Source organism: Pongo abelii, chromosome X (genome assembly GCF_028885655.2).
Source record: "Pongo abelii isolate AG06213 chromosome X, NHGRI_mPonAbe1-v2.0_pri, whole genome shotgun sequence".
Taxonomy (NCBI): domain Eukaryota; kingdom Metazoa; phylum Chordata; class Mammalia; order Primates; family Hominidae; genus Pongo; species Pongo abelii.
The window spans coordinates 53414900-53433233 of NC_072008.2; the positions used below are offsets into that span (position 1 = coordinate 53414900).

The 18334-nt window shown below is 51.5% G+C and overlaps 1 protein-coding gene across 7 annotated transcripts in view; it reads right to left on the reverse strand.

Moving 5' to 3' along the window:
- Window positions 1-3741: 3741 nt before the first annotated feature.
- Window positions 3742-18334, reverse strand: part of IQSEC2 (IQ motif and Sec7 domain ArfGEF 2) — an 88615-nt gene continuing 74022 nt past the window's right edge. For 4 of the 7 annotated variants that reach the window (XM_024240469.3, XM_063721402.1, XM_063721401.1 and 1 more), the window contains 8 exons: window positions 17805-17971; window positions 14202-14341; window positions 12667-12792; window positions 10068-10167; window positions 9014-9175; window positions 7184-7357; window positions 6643-6692; window positions 3742-6044 (listed from right to left, as the gene is read on the reverse strand). In XM_024240469.3, coding sequence (XP_024096237.1) covers window positions 5079-6044; window positions 6643-6692; window positions 7184-7357; window positions 9014-9175; window positions 10068-10167; window positions 12667-12792; window positions 14202-14341; window positions 17805-17971 — 1885 coding nt within the window. In that variant the 3' untranslated portion in view covers window positions 3742-5078. Of the gene's footprint in view, window positions 6045-6168; window positions 6419-6642; window positions 6693-7183; window positions 7358-9013; window positions 9176-10067; window positions 10168-12666; window positions 12793-14201; window positions 14342-17804; window positions 17972-18334 lie in introns of those variants that run through there. The other 3 variants (XM_024240470.3, XM_063721404.1, XM_054544586.2) reach the window with 2 other exon arrangements.

An 18334-nucleotide genomic window follows, 5' to 3' on the forward strand; every position in this document is an offset into this window, starting at 1 on the left:
AAATCTTGGTTTCTAAATGTCATTCTCTACTGAAAAGAACCAGGGCTCCTTGGAAGGGCTCAGAAAAAGATGGAGATGTGCCACAGGACACAGGGGCTTAGAGGGCTTCCTACTGGCCAAATCTGGGGCTGTGAACATCAAAATAAAGAATGATGTTAATGGGTTATATATAACCCATTGAGTAAAATAAACAATCATTAAGTCCATAAGGATATAAATAAATAAATGTAGAAGGGAAAGCCCTCCCTTATAGTGGAAAGCCAACTAAGACATGCCCAGGCCGGGCGCAGTGGCTCATGCCTATAGTCCCAACACTTTGGGAGGCTGAGGTGGGAGGACTGCTTGAGGCCAGGAGTTTGAAACCAGCCTGGGTAACCTAGCAAGACCTCCATCTCTACAAAAAATTTCTAAATTAGCTGGGCATGGTGGTGTGCGGCTGTGGTCCCAGCTACATGGAAGGCTGAGGTGGGAGGATCGCTTGAACCCAGGAGTTTGAAGCTGCAGTGAGCTATGATCGCACCATTGCACTGGGCAATGGAATGAGACCCTGTCTCAAAAAAGAAAAAAAAAGACATATTGAAAGAATGATGGCATTTGAAAATCACGATTTGACAGCCTCAGCCGTAATAATTGTTCCAGCGAACGCTAAAACTAGTGAGTAAAAGTTTAAGGAGTAACAACATTTCCATTCATCTATCCACAAGATACTCACCCATTACAATGGGGAAAGTGGTAATTTTACAGTGGAGGTACTAGATAGCCCAGTTTGTTACCTGGTCTTACTTTAGCTGCTCTGAGGCCAGCGTGACAAACCTGTTGGCAACAGAGTAACAGGGAGCGACTGGGGATACCTGCCTGTCTCCACGCGGTGCCATGTGCTGTGCCCACCGCTGGAGCTCCAGCTCCCATTCCTTTCTTACTGTGCCACTAACACATTGCATTCTCTCACACCTCCAGGACTTTTCATGCGCTGCTCCCTCCCTCCCTTCTCTATCAGGCTAAGTCCTATTCACCCTTCAAGACTACTCCACTAAAAGGGGCGGCTCCAGAAAATGGTGCCTGACCCCACCCACACACCCCAAGTTGGGTTTTCCCCTCCTTTATGTTCCCACATACCCAGGGCTTCCTTCTGGGCCTGTACTTATTTTATCATCTTCACATTATCCCCACCAGGCTGTCTGTCCACTCCTGAAACTCTTGTCCTACACTGTCTGACGTGGCAGCTACCTACCCACGTTTGCTTATTTATTTACATTTAAATTGAATAAAATGAAAAGTGCAGTTCCTCAGTTGCACTAGCCACGTTTTGAGTGCTCAGTAGCCACATGTGGCTAGTGGTTACCGTATTGAACAGCACAGGTATGGGACATTTTGCTTATCACAGACAGGCCTATTGGACAGCACTAGAGAACAAACATAAGAACTCTGAGATTCTAGGACCTTTGTCCTTTGTTTTTGTTTGTTTGTTTGTTTTTGAGACAGAGTCTCGCTCTGTCACCCAGGCTGGAGTGCAGTGGCGCGAGCTCGCTCGGCTCACTGCAACCTCCGCCTCTCGGGTTCAAGCAATTCTGTTCTTTGTTATGTGTTGTCTGTCCCCATCTGCATCCCCAGAGAGATTGGCAGCAGCACCTTTGATGTAAGAATAGTCAGTGGGCTTGCTGTCTTCGGGTCCTCAGAGAAATGGGGAGGTGAGGAGATGAACTACCCCCTCCACAGTCTGGACAGTGCATTTCTGGAGGGGTGGAGGGGGTGAGGAGCATGGACAGCCCAGCGCTGGGACTGCAATGAGGACTGGAGGAGAAGAACTTAGGAAACAGTTGAAGGAAGCATGAGGAGCTCCCAGAGGGGCCCGGAAACTTGGTACACAGGTTGCATCAATCAATAAATCAACCAATGCAAAGATATCTAACTCTGAGACTTAGAAAGAACCATTCGTTCATTCATTCGACCAACAAAATTTTAGTGCCATCTGTGCTGTGCCAGGCACTATATGGGGCAATGTTCTGGATGGAGATGATTCAGACCAGTGTCACTCCCAAGCCACTTAAGGCCTGGTGGGGAAGGATCTCAGAGTATGTGATGAAGGACACATTTTGTGAAGGATGGGTTCTTCAAGCCCATCTTGCAAGGGTTGGGAAAACCTTCATCAGGGATGTTGGGGGGAGTATTGTGGCGGGGGGAAAGGCACAAGGAAAATGCTGAGTTTGGAAAGTACACAGAGGCATTTTTGGGGAATAGTAAGTGGATGGCCAATGTGTGGATGAGGAATGAGAGTGAGGACCACAGAGATTGGCTGGGCCACCTTGTGGAACACCTCCCATGTCAAGATAAGTGGTTTCTGTAGGTGGCTTACTGTGTGTCTGGCATGAGGTAGGCACTTCACATGCATCTGTTAACTGTCCTGCAAGGTTGTTATCCCCATCTTACAGGTGGAAGGCCAGGCTCTGAAGGGCTAGGTGACTTGCCAAATGCAGCACAGGCAAGTCACTGAGCCAGGATTTGAGCACTAAAAGCTGAGCTTTGGAAAAATGCAACCAGAATCAAGTTGAAGGTGGGGAAATGATCGTGCAGCTTGGTCCAGCAGGGAAGAAAACTAAAAAATGTTGATTGGACTTGATTCAGGACCCTGTGGGTCTAAGCTCTTCAAACCCTCAAGTCTGGTCCATGAGGCGGCATCAAATGCGTAGGTGGCCCCAGCTGCTGCTTTTGCTAGTTGTCTTCCCTGGGACACCTTTAAACATGCATACAAGGAAGAAAACAAAGAATTGGTCTGAGCTGCTAAGAGTGCGTCCATCCAAACCATTCCCTTTTAGAGGCCATTCCAGATTCTAGGAAGGCAGCAAAAATAGTGACTGAATGCTGCTTCTGGGGACCCTGCTGACTCTAACCAAGAACCATGGCTCAACCCCACTTCTCCTGCGCTAGGCTAAGATCCAGGACATAATCAGTGATGCTAGAAACACGTCCGTTTCGGAGGGAAGAGGTTTGGGAGGACTGGAAAGGGCCCTGGGGCTAGAAGTCAGGAAACCCCATCCTGACTTGCTGAGCGGCCTCGCGAGAGACTCTTCCCTTCTCTCAGCCTGTCCCCTTCTCTGTAAACGAAAGGGAGTCCAGCTCTTTGTTATCTGACATCCTAAGTATATATGCAGAACTCTTAAAATGTATCTAGCCCTGTGCCTTCCAAATCACTCCCCTACCCTCAAGGATAGAAATGTGGCCAGCCATTGTGGGGATGAGGGAGGAGCTCCAAGGCCAGGCCAGGCCAGGCCAGCCACATCCAGGGTGAGAGGAGATGTCCCAAGAGTGGAAGGAAGCATTCATCCTATGAAAGGAAGACAAGGGAACTAACTTGCTCAGCTCTGTCCTGGCTCCTTGGCATCCATTACCCCTGGGAATCATCATATCTCCATGTGGCAATGGCTTATCACCCCAAGTTTTACACTGAGGAAACTGAGACTCAGAGAGGGTGACTCTCCCGAATTCACATGCCTAGGAAGTGAAAACCCCGGGATGTGAACTGGATCAACTCCAAAGCCCATACTCTTGCCATTCTGTCGCGCAAACTGTGTATGAAATGAGATAGGAAAACCTCCCTCACTCCCACCTCCCTCCAAGCAAAGCATCTCGTCCACCCAGGTGCCTGAATTTCTACCATTAGCGCATTGCCTCCCTGGGCTATGGCCTCTCTCCATGGGCTCCACAGTGGGGAAGGGGCGCAGAAGTAGGAGGCAGAGGCAGGAGGTGAGCACAAGGTCTTTTATGAGGCATCAAATATACATTCTTATATACAAGGAGGAAAAAAGACAATGCCTGAACCCCAGCTCCTCTCCATACAGCCCCTCCCACTGCCACCCTCCCCCGCCCCCAAGCCCCGGTGGCCCTGGCCCTTCGTACAGCCAGGGTCCGTCTGTCTGTCTATACTGCAGCCCATGGTGGAGAGGGGAGAGGGAGGCAGGAGCTGAGTGAGGAGCTGGATATGCGGGGCAAGAAGAGGAGCTGGGGCTTGTAAAAAATATATTTATAATAAATAAACAGGGCTGCAAAAGGGCTGGAGAGGCAGCGGAGATTCTGACGGACAGAAGGACTCAGGCATTCTGGCTCCCAACCCCAGCTCTGATGGCTTCAATCTGCCTCAGGAAGGATATCTTGGGCTCATGGTGGCCCTTTGGGAGCCTCTCTCCCCAGGGCTGATGCTGGGTGCCCTGCCCCAGCGAGGTGTGTGTGGGCGATATCTGTAAAGTGCATTGTCTTCAGTTGTAGGTGGGGTAGGTGTAAGGGAATGGGGGGGGGCATGCAATATGGGTGAGGGAGGGCAGTGCCCTTCTCATCCCAGACCTGAGCCCCCCCCAAAACCTGTCTGGACTTTGATCAGGATAAGAACGTTGCAGGGCGAGGCAAGTTCCTGAAGCCGAAGAGGTCTGGGCTGGGGCCTACTGGAGAAAGGGCATAGACTGGCTCAAGAGAGGAAGCACTGCCCCACGTGGGGCCAACACAAGCAGGGTCCCACCCACAGAGTGCATCAATGGTCCATGTCCTCCAGCAGGCAAAAAGACACATGGAAGTGTGTGGTCAGGCCCTGAGGTCAGAGAGAGGGCCGAGCCAGCTGAGGTTTGGCCACAACTCTACAGAGCGCTCTCCTAGCCCCACACGGCCAGAGGAGCCCCGGGGAAGCCTTCACCCCGACAGCTCCGGACACCTGCCCTTCTCCGCCAGCCAGAGCTCACAGAGAGCTCACACAGGCCCAGAGGTCTGAGGCCACAGAGCTAGACCTCCAGGGAAAAGTGGGGAAGAAGACGGGAGAAAGAGAATGAGGATCTCTGGAAGGCCCTCACCACTCCCCAGCGCTGGAGCACCCTGAGTCCAGGCTTCAAGTGGCGAGGATCCTCGAATCTGGAAGGAAACCCCGTGGCAACTGCTGGGGGTGAGAGGATGGGTCCCAAGGCAGGGAGGACATGGGGAGGAGGACGTTGCTATGTGTATATATATTTTTGAAAAAACCAAGGAAGCAAAGAGGGTGCAAGGTCCCTCTCCTGTGGTTCCCCAGACTTTCCTGTTCCCCAGCTCACTCTCTCCATTCATCAGACCACGGTGCTGATCCGGCTTGGCTTGGCCTTGGGGTTTGCACTGGGGGGGTTGGCTGTGCCAGGGGGCCCAGAGGCGTGCAGCGGGCCATGGGGGGAGGTGGGTGGAAGGGGTGAGTGCGGGGTGTGAGGGGAGGGTGGGGGGAGGGGTGGATAGGAGGGGTGGGGTGGGATGGGTGAGTGTGGTGACAATGGTGACTGGGGGTGGTGGGGGTGGGAGTAGGAGCCCCCTGGTGGCCGGGATCCAGGGCCCCCAGCCGCGCCTGCTGCTGGCATCATCTGTGGGTGGTGGCTGAAGATGAAGTGCTTAGGGCCCTGTTTGTGGGCTGGAGGGTGCTGGGGGGCAGGACTGTACAGGGGCAGTGGGGATGTGGGCTGGTGCAGGGGGTGGCGGCCATGTGGAGCAAACTGAGGGTGTCCTCCAGCCCCCCGTCTGGGTGCCCTGCCTGGCCGGCCCAAGGTATAGTGTTGGGGCCCTGGGACTGGGCCATGGGCGTGGAAGTGGCGATGTGGCCCCACAGGTGGGGCTGAGGCGGGAGGCGGTGGAATGGAGCCCAGCTGGGGCAAGGGTGGGGGCTGCTGGGGAGGTGGGGGAAGAGAGGGCTGCTGGGGTGGGAGGTAGGGTGGCGGGGCAGGGCCCGGTCCTTGGCAATACTGGGCATGCAGGGCCTGGAGCTTGGACTGCCCATCAGGCAGCACCCCCAGGCCACCGTGGCTATGGCCATGATGGTGGTGGTGGTGGTGGTGGTGCGTGGAAGAAGCAGATGAAGAGGAGGCAGAGGCCTGGCCTGTTGGCGGTGGTGGCATCTGGAAGGGCCCCTTGCCCCGCTTGCTTCCAAATAGGGAGCCCAGGAAGGATGAGGAGTTGGAGACGGGCCTCTGGCTCTTGTACTCCTCTGGCGGCGGGGGTGGGGGCGGAGGTGGCATCCTCTGGTGAGGGCGTGGACTGCTAATAACAGACCCCTGGAAGGGGGGAGGGGGGAAGTCAGGCCAGGCTAGATGCCCTAAACCCCCAGCCCTAAATTCCACCCCTGTCCCTGAGGGCTGGAGCTGGGGAGACAGCAAACCCCAAGTTGTAATAAAAACCAAATCACGGTCCTGTACGCGTATGTGGAGCTCCCCAGCTTGCAAAGCTCGGCTGTCACATCCACTATCTCAGCTGAGCCTCAGCTGGGAGAGGAGAAATTAGCAGTACCTCCTCCTCATCCCCATTTTGCAGGCAGGGAAAAGGTTAGGCCCAGAGAGGCAGAGTGACTCGCCCAGGGTCAAAGAGCAGGACTTGGAGGTAAGAGCTTCTCGCGGCCCAACTCCAAGGGCATCCCTACTCGCCGTCGGCCCTGGGGTTGAGAGGGGGCACGGGAGAGTGGAAGACAGACTGAGAGACAGGCAGAATGAGGACAGACAGAGTTGAGGACAGATGGAGAGAGTGGTTGGCTGGGAGAGGCAGCCGCACGGTTCCCAGCAGGGAAGAGGGGGAGCAACAGGTCCCCTCCTCCTCTGGGTCTCCATGGCCGGGGCAGGGCTCATGCAGAGGACGAGTGGGGCAGGAGCTGGCACTTACTTCGATGGTGCTGTCCAGCGATCCCACGCTGTTACGCCGCCCCCGCTTCCCTGCACCCACAAGCAAGGAGCCCAGCGTCAGAGCAGCAACCCCCCCTCCCTACCCTGCTGGGCTCCAGAGCTGGGCACCAGGACTGGGCCCCTCCCGGGGACAGACACCCCATTATCCCTTTCCCCCATTGAAGAGGGGGAGGCGGGGAGGAGGAGAGGTGGAGAAGGAGGAGAAAGAGGAGGAAAAGATGGAGAAGGAGGAGTGGAGGTACAGGAGAGACAGAAGAGGGAGAAGAGGAGGAGAGGGGGAGCAGCGAGAGAGAGGGACCAAGACTGTGGCCCCGCTTCACATTCCCTGGCCCAAACGCTGGGCTCCCCCTGCTCTGACCTGGCTCCCAGGCCCCCCGTGGCGCAGCGCCCAGGGCTCTGGGTGAAGGCAGGGTGCGTGCATGTGTGGCAGGTGGAGGGAAGGCTGGCGGCCAGTGACAGGAGGCAAAGAGGACACCCGGTCCCGTGTCTCCCCAGCCAGGGCAGGGGCCCAGAGGGCTCACCTGCGTCAGACAGGTCTCGCAGGGAACTGCTGAGTGCGCCCCGTTTGAGCCCATCGCCTGCCCCGTAAGTGTCCTCCAGGCTACTGCGGGCCATCGTCCCATTCACTGAGTCCTTGGCCCCTCCAGGCTGTGAGGCGTTAGGCCGCATCATACCTTTCTGCTTCTCCAGCTCCGCTGGGTGGCAGTCGGGGAGACAGGGAGCAAAGGTCAGGAACAGGAGTGAGAGCCCATCTGACTGACCTTAGCCCTCCATGGGCCATCCTCCTTCCTCCTCCCTCCTCCCACCCTCTGTCCCCAGGCTTCCTGTTTTGCCCCTTGGACGACCAGCCCTTGTCTCCCCCAAAACTGCAGCTCCATCACCGAAGCACCCTTAGTGCCCAGCTCCCGTCTTGCACCCTCCCTTCCTGCTCAGCCTTCCCTTCATCCCTCTTGGTGCCTGCTCTCCCTGTTCCCTTTCCCTTCCTTTCCCCCTTCTGACTTCTCCCCTCCCATGCCCTCTTGCAGTCAGGTCTCCCAAAGCACCCCTGCCCTTCAAAAAAGAGCTTCATGGCAGACGGTTCACAGTAAGGACGGGAAGGCCCTTCTAGCCTATGGCAAAGGGCAATCTTTCCAGAGTTCAGTCAGTTCTCAGATACCTTGCTCCGGAGCAGAGGGGCTCCTGGAAGGGCAGGAGCAGGAAACTGACAGGAATCAAATCCTCTATTATGTGCCAGGCAGTATGCTGGGCGCTACACATACTTGATCTCTCTCAATCCTCACAACAGTTCTGAGGTCAGTATTAGCATCCACATTGTGCAGAGGAAGAAACTGAGAATCCGAGAAGTCTTAGAGCTTGCCCAGGGTCATACAGCTGGAAATGGCGGAGCCGACATTCTGGAAGCAGGTCTGCCTGATTCCAGAGCTTGGGTGCTTCCGGCCTCCTACAGCCCCACCTCCCCACGGAGCTCATAGAAACACGTATCTACTGGCCTCCCCTCGTCTTGGGCTGCTAATCCCTCTCTCAGGATTTCCCCAGGGTCTCAAAGGATCTGGTGAACTGAAATTTCTATCCCTGCCTCGCTGAGGAGTAGAGTGGCCCTGGAGCTGTGAAGGCCTCACCAAGGAGCTGTCCGCCGCCTCGTCTCTCTCTTTCTGTCTGCCTGCCTCTTTCTCCTTAACACCATGTTACTTAACTGTGACTGCTTAGCCTGGAGAAGAGAAAACTTGGAGGGCATCGGGAAGAATGAGATGTAATCACTATTTTCCATTATATATATATGATCAAAATGACTTGGTGTGGCCCCTGGGGGCTGAGAGGATAGGCCACTGGGATTCAGCTCAGGAATTGATATGTGGGCAGAGGAGGAGAGAGGGTGGGACAGGAAATACAGATTTTTTGAATGCCTAAGATGTGTTGGGACATTTCGGCTACCTTGTCTCATTTCATCTCCATGACTCTGTGAAGGAGACTTCATTACCCCAATTTCGTATAGGAAGAAACTGGGGCTCGGCAGCTTGGGCAATTTGCTCCAGTTCACCCAGATAATGAGTAGTATACCTGGGATCTAAAACTATAGTCCTACCTCCAATACTCTGATTCTTCTCCCTGATACCTTTCACTAGAAGGAATAGTTGGCTCATAATTAGAGTTCGGGATAATAACGCGGTTGGGAGGTAATGAGCCCCTTGTCACTGAAGGTACTCAAGCAGAGGCTGAAGAATTCCTGAAATGAGGATGGGAAGGTTGGACAAGCTAACCCTCAACTCTGAGATTCTCAGAGGATAGGATTCTTGGTTTCTGCAGGGTACTGTTTCAGGAGAGCAGGGAGGAGACATGGCTGGGCTACTCACACTCCACACGGTATTTCTCCATCTCCTGCACCTCCGCAATGGACTCGCGCAGGTCGGATGTAAAGCGCAGCCGGTCCTGGAGGCTGGGGGCATTGAAGATGATGAGGACTTTTCGCTCCCCACCAGGTACTGCAGACAGCAACTTGATCCCAAACTGGTAATCTGTGGAGAAAGGGGAGACTGGGCACCTCTGTTGGGACTGGTGCAAGGTGGCTCATACATAAAATAATTTTTCTTTTCTGCTCTTTTTTTTCTGAGACAACATCTCTCTGTCACCCAGGCTGGAGTGCAGTGGTGCCATCATGGCTCACTGCAGCCTTGAACTCCTGGGCTCAAGTGATCCTTCTGCCTCAGTCTCCTGAGTAGCTGGGACCATGAGCGCGCACCACATGCACAGATTTTTTTTAATTTTCAGTAGAGATGGGGTCTCACTATGTTGCCCAGGCTGGTTTCGAATTCCTGGGCTCAAGCGATCCTCTTGCCTTGGCCTCCCTCCCAAAGTGCTGGGATTACAGGTGTGAGCCACCGTGCCTAGCCCATGAAATACTTTTTCTACTGTCTAACTCTGATCATGCCTCTTCTCTGCTTGAGCATGTTTAGCAGCTGCCCTTTGCCCCAAAGCCCTCAAACTCCTGGTAGCTGTGGCCCCCTTACTCCCTGTACTGCAGGATGTAAAGGCACACAACTATGCACTGCTCTCTCGAAACCCTTTCCTTCTCACCTCTGCCTCAACTCACATTGCTTCTGCTGCCCAGAATACCACGCAACAAAGCTCCTCCTGGTTTATCCTTCAGAGCACAGCGTGATCACCGTCTCTTTGGCCCACCAGAGAACACATGCACTGTGGTTCTCTGCAAGACCATGAGCTAACCAGGGGCTAGACCCGAGTTATACTCCACCCTGGCCTGCCCCTCATCCTGGGACCAAGTAGGTACTTTGGAGACCCTTAGTCCAGTTGTAAGGGACTCTAAAAACTGGAGCTGGTATAGATGACGAGTGAGCATGGGGGCCATGACATAGACTCTCAGGAGCTGGGATCCAAGAAGGGACTCACATGAATTCTGGAAGAGCTGCATGTGCATTTCCACGAGGGGGAAAGACTGACGGAAACTGTACGTCACCAAGATCTTCTTCTTCTGGAAAATTTTGGTGACCTTTGGCAGGGGTGGGAAAAAGACAAGAGGCAGCGCTTTGGGTGGGGAATTTCCACGTGGCACCTATTTCTGGTAACCACCCTCCCCTCCCACCCCATTAACAGACATACACACACAAACACACATGCCAACAAGCTGGGGAGAATGGAAGCTTGAGGGACAGAATGGGAGACGTGGAAGAAAACGCAAGTTCCTGATGTAATGACCACGCACCGCAGACATTTACCACATTTCCAGGAACTAACTGAATCCTGCTTCCTCCAGGAAGCCTGCTCCAACATCCCACAGAGATTTGTAAACCCCTTTTCTGAGCTCCAGAATGGTGATTCAGTACCTTTCCCTTGTCAGGCACTATGCTAGTCTTCTGAGTGTGTGATCGCCCCCTGCTGGACTGGAGGGCAGGAGTCTGGTTGTCGGGTTCTGTCACCGGGCCTCACCAGAGCCTGCACTTAATGGCAATCTCTGCTGAACCCACGTAGAGAGTTAACAAGTCTTCCTCTCAACAACCCAAAGTCTTTGTCAGGTACTTGGGCACTCTGGACTCAACTAACACAGGCTGCAAACACCTCAGGCGGTCTGCAAGTGGCTCGTAAAAGGAAATGTTTTGATTTCAGGATGGCACAATGATGCAAAGCACTTTTTTAGGTCCTTTGGGCTGTGAGCTCCCTGAGAACAAGGACTAAGTCTGATTCATCCTGGCATACCCAGTGCCTAGCATAGAGCTGGACACACACCAGTTTCAGTACCTGAGGGATGTCTACACATTGACTGTGTGGGCCAGGTACTCCTTGGAGTAAGGCAGATTTCACATATAACCTCTTATTTCATTTCATCCTCATGACAACCCTGTGAGGTAGGGGTTAGTTCCATTTCACAGAGGAGGAAACTAAGGCTCACAGGGAGCATGGAAGTACTTCAGCTAAAGCAGCAATCCTCAACTGGCGGTGATATTGCCCCCAGAGAACACGGAGCAACATCTGGAGACATTTTTGGTTGAAGGGTTGCTACTAGCACCTAGTAGGTAGAGACCAGGGTGCTGCTAAACATCCTACAGTGCACAGGACAGTCCCCGCAAAGAATTATCCAGCCCCAAATGTCAACAGTGATGAGACTGAGAAACCCTGCTCTAAAGGAGAGAAGACCACAGGGGGAACAGGATCACTGTCCTCAAATCCCTGGAGAGCTGTCTTGGAGCAGAGGGACAACACTTGTTCTTTGTGATGCCAAGGGTTGAGTGCAGATGGTTGGAAGAAACCCACAGGAAGACAGATTCTAGCAGTCAGAGCTGCCTAACAAGGCAACTGGCTGCCTTAGAGGAAGGCGGCTTTCTGTCCCTGCAGTCATACATCCAGTGGGCCATCTAGGAAGCTGGACCCTGAAAGTCCCTTCCAACCTGCAAAGTCCTAAGAGTCCCATCCCTAAAAGACAAACATCTCTACTTGTAATGAGCTCAGTTTGAAGAATCACTTCAAGCATCTTTTTTTTTTTTTTTTTTTTTGAGACAGAGTTTCGCTAGTTGCCCAGGCTAGAGTGCAATGGAGCGATCTCAGCTCACTGCAACCTCCGCCTCCTGGGTTCAAGCGATTCTCCTGCCTTGGCCTCCCCAGTAGCTGGGACTACAGGCATGCGCCACTGCGCCCAGCTAATTTTTTATATTTTTAGTAGAGACGAGGTTTCTCCATGTTGGCCAGGCTGGTCTCAAACTCCTGACCTCAGGTGATCCACCCACCTCGGCCTCCCAAAGTGCTGGGATTACAGGCATGAGCCACCGTGCCTGGCCCAAGCATCTTTTTAAAATTTTGTTATTATTATTTATTTGTTTATTTAGTTATTTATTTTTGAGGCAGGGTCTGGCTCTGTTGCCCAGGTTGGAATGCAGTGGTGCGATCACAGCACACTGCAACCTCTGCCTCCTGGGCTCAAGTGATCCTCCCGACTCAGACTCCCAAGTAGCTGGGACTACAGGTGTGCACCACCATGCCCGGCTAATTTTTGTATTTTTTTTGGAGACAGGGTTTCGACACGTTGCCCAAGCTGGTCTCAAAACTCCTGGGCTCAAGTGATTCAAACTGCCTTGGCCTCCCGAAGTTCTGGGACTATAGGTGTGAGCCACGGTGCCCAGCCCACTTCAAGCATCTTGATTACAGAAGATTTCCAGACTGACCTGGGGGTCACAGGTTCACCCCTCTTCACACAACCCTATGGGCTATTGAGGTGGACAGGGATATTTCCTACCACTTCCCAGGTTGTAAGTCTGTCATCTCCTTTGGTCCTCATATTTTCTGTCCCTGTGTGTCTGTTACTACCTCCAAATGCATCTGTGAGGAAAAGGAGGGGCAGAGAAGGCCTGGGCCTTGCCTGAGACCATGCAGATGGCATGGCAGAACACCTCGCCCGCCACACTCCACACACCACACACCAACATCAATATGGTTCACACCAGACTTAGGTGTCAAGCTCACTCTCTCCCTCCCATCTCCTCCCCCACAGTGCTCATACCACAAGGAGATCATTGAAGAGGAAAACTTCCCGCTGATGCAACCCTAGCCTCTGGGGGCGGTTTGGATCTGGCACCTCGTAGAGCTGGCAGCAGCAAACCAGTCGACGGTGAGGGAGAGACAGGACCTAGACAGGCATGAAGAAACAGGTGTCAGCAAGGCCAGCCCATCAGCTTCAGGCCTCCTGGCACCTTAACTTTCAACCGCAAGAAGTTTACCTCTCATACATGTGTGTCACTCTGACACAAGGGGTATCAGCAACTACGGCCTAAACTTTTCTGCTACCTTGCCTTTGCCCCTCTGTCTGGAATGCCTTTCTTGCCCAGCTCTGCATGGTCATATTTCAACTCCCTTTCCAATTTCCATCCCTGCCGGGCGCAGTGGCTCACGCCTGTAATCCCAGCACTTTGAGAGGCCGAGGCGAGCGGATCACTTGAGGTCAGGAGTTCGAGACCAGCCTGGCCAACATGGTGAAACCCCGTCTCTACTAAAAACACAAAAATTAGCTGGGTGTGGTGGTGGGCGCCTGCAATCCCAGGTACTCAGAAGGCTGAGGCAGGAGAATCGTTTGAACCCAGGAGGTAGAGGTTGCAACGAGCCGAGATCATGTCCAGCCTGAGTGACAAAGTGAAACTCCATCTCAAAAAAAAAAAAAAAAAAAAAAATTCAGTCCCAAAATTATCTCTTCCAAGAAGCCTTTCCTGATTTCTCCAGGCTGAAAATGGCCTCTCTCTCCTTTCTCCTCTCCTAAACTGGACCATAAGGCAGAAGTATTGGATGTGTCTTTGTCTCACACCCCGACTGGTCTGTGAGTGCCCCCAAGGACAGAGACCACATCTGATTCATATCTATGAATGCCCAGCACCAACTCTGGTGCCCAGCAAAATGCTGGGCTCAGTGGAAAGGCATCCACAAATGTTTGTTGGCTAAAGCGTTTTCTTTTTTTTTTCTTTTTTTGAGACGGAGTCTTGCTCTGTCGCCCCAGGCTGGAGTGAGTTGGCACGATCTCAGCTCACTGCAACCTCCGCCTCCCGGGTTCAAGCAATTCTCCTGCCTCAACCTCCTGAGTAGCTGGAACTCCAGGCATGCACCATCACGCCCGCAGCTAATTTTTGTATTTTTAGTAGAGACAGGGTTTTGCCATGACAGCCAGGCTGGTCTGGAACTCCTGACCTGAGATGATCCGCCCACCTCGGCCTCCCAAAGTGCTGGGATTACAGGCACGAGCCATTGCACCTGGCCTAAAGTGTGTTCTTACTTTGGTTTTCTGCTAACCATTAGCTTGGCTCTTCACTTAGAATGGACAGGCAAAGCCAGAGGTGAAAAGGATGCTAATATTTATATAGTACCCACTATGGGCCTTGGAATGTGCTCAATGCATTCACTCTGCACCACAGCCTTCTGACGAATGCATTATCACCCACTCTGTATTGCAGGTAAAGGGCATCTGGGGCTCAGGGAGGTGCAGTGACTTACCACTTAGTGGCAGAGGCAGACCTGAACCCTGGCCCCTCTGCAGCCTCCCAAGGCACTTACTGGTTTCTTTCCAACAATCATGCGCTCCACAGCCTGCACCTGGGACACATGGTCATCGTTGGTCCGCAGTTCACGCCCCTGGATGCGCTGGTAGATGCCCACCAGGAGGTCTCGGGGGATGTCTTCACCATTGTCAACCCCTGGGGGAGGGAGTAACACAGGGATATGTCACATAATTATGGGCACTGGGTGGTAGGGGTGCTCCACCACCCCCACACCCAGGCACGGGCCACGATAGTCAGGACTGAGGGTCAATGGGTACCCTCAGCCCCTTAGCCAGGATTGGGGCAGGGAGGGTGTCCTTCAATACAATAGCCAGGTGCTATCTTCCCCGGAGTAGGGAATTTTTTCTCAACAACTCAGAATACACTGTAATTAAAACAATCAGATACTATTGTTTGCCTTCCTAATTAGCAAAAATAATTTTAAATGAAATCCAGTGCTAGGAAGAGTGCAGGGAAGTGGGCATGTATGGTAACATAACTCTTTTGGAAGGTAATTTGGCAAGAACCTAAATGTTTGTACCCAGTGATTCCTCTTCTAGGAATCTACCTTAAGGAACTACTCAGAAAAATGTGCAAGATGTATGTGCAAGAATGCTAGTGCAGGCCGGGCATGGTGGCTCACGCCTGTACTCCCAGCACTTTGGGAGGCCAAGGCAGGCAGATCACGAGGTCAGGAGATCAAGACCATCCTGGCCAACATGGTGAAACCTCATCTCTACTAAAAATACAAAACATTAGCCGGGCATGGCAGCATGTGCCTGTAGTCCCAGGTACTTGGGAGGCTGAGGCAGAATTGCTTGAACCCGGGAGGCAGAGGCTGTAGTGAGCCAAGATCGCGCCACTGCACTCCAGCCTGAGCAACAAGATTGAGACTCTGTCTCAAAAAAAAAAAAAAAAAAGAATGCTAGGGCAGGCATGGTATAATCCCAGCACTTTGGGAGGCTGAGGCAGGTGGATCGCTCGAGCCCAGGAGTTCGAGAGCCAACCTGGGCAACACGGCAAAATCCCATCTCTACAAAAAGTACAAAAATTAGCTGGGTGTGGTGGCACACACCTGTGGTCCCAGCTACTTGGGAGGCTGAAGTGGGATAATAGCTTGAGCCTGGGAGGAGGAGGTTGCAGTGAACCATGATTGTACCACTGCACTCCAGCCCGGGCAACAGAACAAGACCCTGTCTCAAAAAAAAAAAAAAAAAACAAACTCACTAAGCGTTACTTATGGGGACAATTTGAAACAACCTAAATTTTAACAATAGAGGATAGTATATCCATTTAATAAAATAATGCACAGCTATTAAAAACTTGACATTTACAAAAACATTTCAATAGCATGAGAAAATTACAGTAGCAAATTATGTGAAAAGAGTAAGATAAATTGCATGTATGGTATGATCTGAACTATATAAAAAGTTACATATGCATGGGGGAAAAGATTAGAACGCACCAAAACATTAACTATGATTGCCTCTAGGGGGCACATTTTGGGTGATAAAAAGAAATTTTCTAATTTTCTGAATCTTCCAACATTTCTGAAATAAGTATGTATTACCTTAATTTATTTGCTTATTTATTTAATAATTAGAGGGGAAAAGATACACATACACACACACACACACACACACACACATATTGAGAGAGAGAGGGAAAAAGAATGGATGAATGAATGATGGCAAAATTCTAGGAGACAGCTCCAAATGGCCTCTGATCTAACTCCCTCCTCCCATGTTCACCATCCTTCTCCACTTCTGATTGCTGAGTGAAACCCACTCACTCTTCTCTCTAAATCCTCTACTAGAGAAAATGTTTTCTGGGCAGGACGTGGAGGCTCACACCTGTAATCCCAGCACTTTGGGAGGCCGAGTGGAGGCAAGGAGTTTGAGACCAGCCTGGGTAACATAGCAAGACCCTGTCTCTACAAAAAATTTAAAAATTAGTTGGGCATGGTGGCACGCACCTATAGTCCCGGCTACTCAGGAGGCTGAGGTGGGAGGATCGCTTGAGCCCAGGAGTTCAAGGCTGCAGTGAGCTCTGCTAGCACCACTGCAATCCAGCCTGGGTGAGAGAGTGAGACCCTGTCTCTAAAAATAAAAATAAAAAAAACAAATAAAATAAAAAAAACAGAAAACAACAAAAAAATGTTTTCTTCCTTGGAAATGTCACATCTCCTCCTTGGACAGTTGCTAAAGGAACATACTACATCGCACTGACTTTCTTACCAGAGCAGCCACAGCGGCACAAACCTTATGGGCAGCCAGTTTGTCTTGTTTTCAGTTTGCTTTTTTTCTTTGACTCTATTTCCCTCTTTCTTTTCTGCTTAAATAATCTTAACATCTGTACCATTTTTAGTAGGCTGCTCTTTGGTGATAGGCAGGGCTCGACATCAGTAGAATAAGCAAAAAGAGCAAGGTGACACCTTTCATCTGGCATTCAAAGCCCTCATACATTGGTTCCATATATTGGAACCTCATATAAATTGTTCTTCTTTTTTTTTTTTTTTTGAAGACAGAGTCTTGCTCTGTCACTCAGGCTGGAGTGCAGTGGTGCGATCCTAGCTCACTGCAACCTCTGCCTCCCAGGTTCAAGTAATTCTCCTGCCTCAGCCACCTGAGTGGCTGGGATTACAGGCGTGCACCACCATGCCTGCTAATTTTTGTATTTTTAGTAGAGATGGGGTTTCCCCATGTTGGCCAGGCTGGCCTGGAACTCCTGGCCTCATGTGATCCACCTGCCTCAGCCTCACAAAGTGCTGGGATTACAGGCGTGAGCCACCGTACCCAGCCCTCAATTGTTCCCTAAAGAAAATAAATGTTCCTGCCTCTGGGCCTTTGGTATTCTCATTGCTAGGTAAGCCCTCCTCTATCTCTATTGTGTCACCTTCTCCATGCCTTCAAGACCCACCTTAAAATAAAAATACTGCCTCCTCCGGGAAGCTAGCTAGAGGTGGGCTCTCCCTCCTTTGAGCTCTGACTGCACTTTTGGCCTCTCTGATGTCACTGTTCATTTTCTGTCTTATGTTAGTTATCTGGGTGCTACAAGTCAGCCTCTCCCACACACAGGGAGCTCTCTCAGAACAGGGAGTATGGCAGATTCTCCTCCATTGCCCTTGGCACCCATCATGGGGCTTGGCACACACTAAGCGCTAAGTGTTGACTGGCTGGCTGGTTGTTTGGTCGAGTGATAAATGAATGCATGAATGCATGAATAGAGGAAAAGGTACTTAAAATAATTAAGTGAGTCCTCATGGGCATAAATAAGAGAGGGAAAGAAGGAGCGAGGAAAAGACAAGTGAATGACTGAATGAATGAATGAATGAATGAATCAGAGTAAAGCCTTGTAAGAGTCAGGACTTTAATCTATCATGTTCACTGCTTGAACCCCAGGACCTAAAAACCTGGTACACAGTAGAAGCTCAGTACAATGGGCAAATGACGATTTGAGTGAATTAATAAGTGAATATCCTGGGAACATCCAGCTAGGGCAGAAGTGACAGCATCACAAATTAATTTCCAAGGAACAGATAGGATCTCCTGCATTCTTCCCCTTACCCCCCACTTTCCCTTTCCAGGTGAAGGGCAGGAAAAGCTGATAGGGAAGTCACCTCTCAGGTTCTTGATGAAGTCATCTAGTTTCATCTTCCGTTCAGCCTTGACACTGGGACTGTACATGTCGGTATTGAGGAGGATGATGGCAAAAGCAAGGATGAAGATGGTGTCTGGGTTCCGGAACTGGCGCACGAGGGCTGGGTTACAGACACAGTACCGCTGGCTGCAGGGCAGGAGGGGTCAAAGCCAGACTCAGGAACCAGCCATCTCTGCCTACCCACCATCCACCCAGTCTGGCACCAGCAACCCTTTCCTGCAAGAAATACTTCCTTGATCTCTGGGTCTGTCCTCTTCATAGCTTTCCCTAGACCAGCATGTAAAAATCACAATCACTACCTTTTACAGAGCTATTCCAGGGGATTTATGTACACTGTTTCACGTAATCCTATCACAATCCTGCAAGGTAGCTATTGGCAGTCCCATTTTACAGATGAAGTGACTAAGACTCAAAGTGGCGAGGTAACTTGCCCAAGGTAATAGAGCTGGTAAATGGTGAAGCCAGGATGAAAACCCAGATATTTCTGAC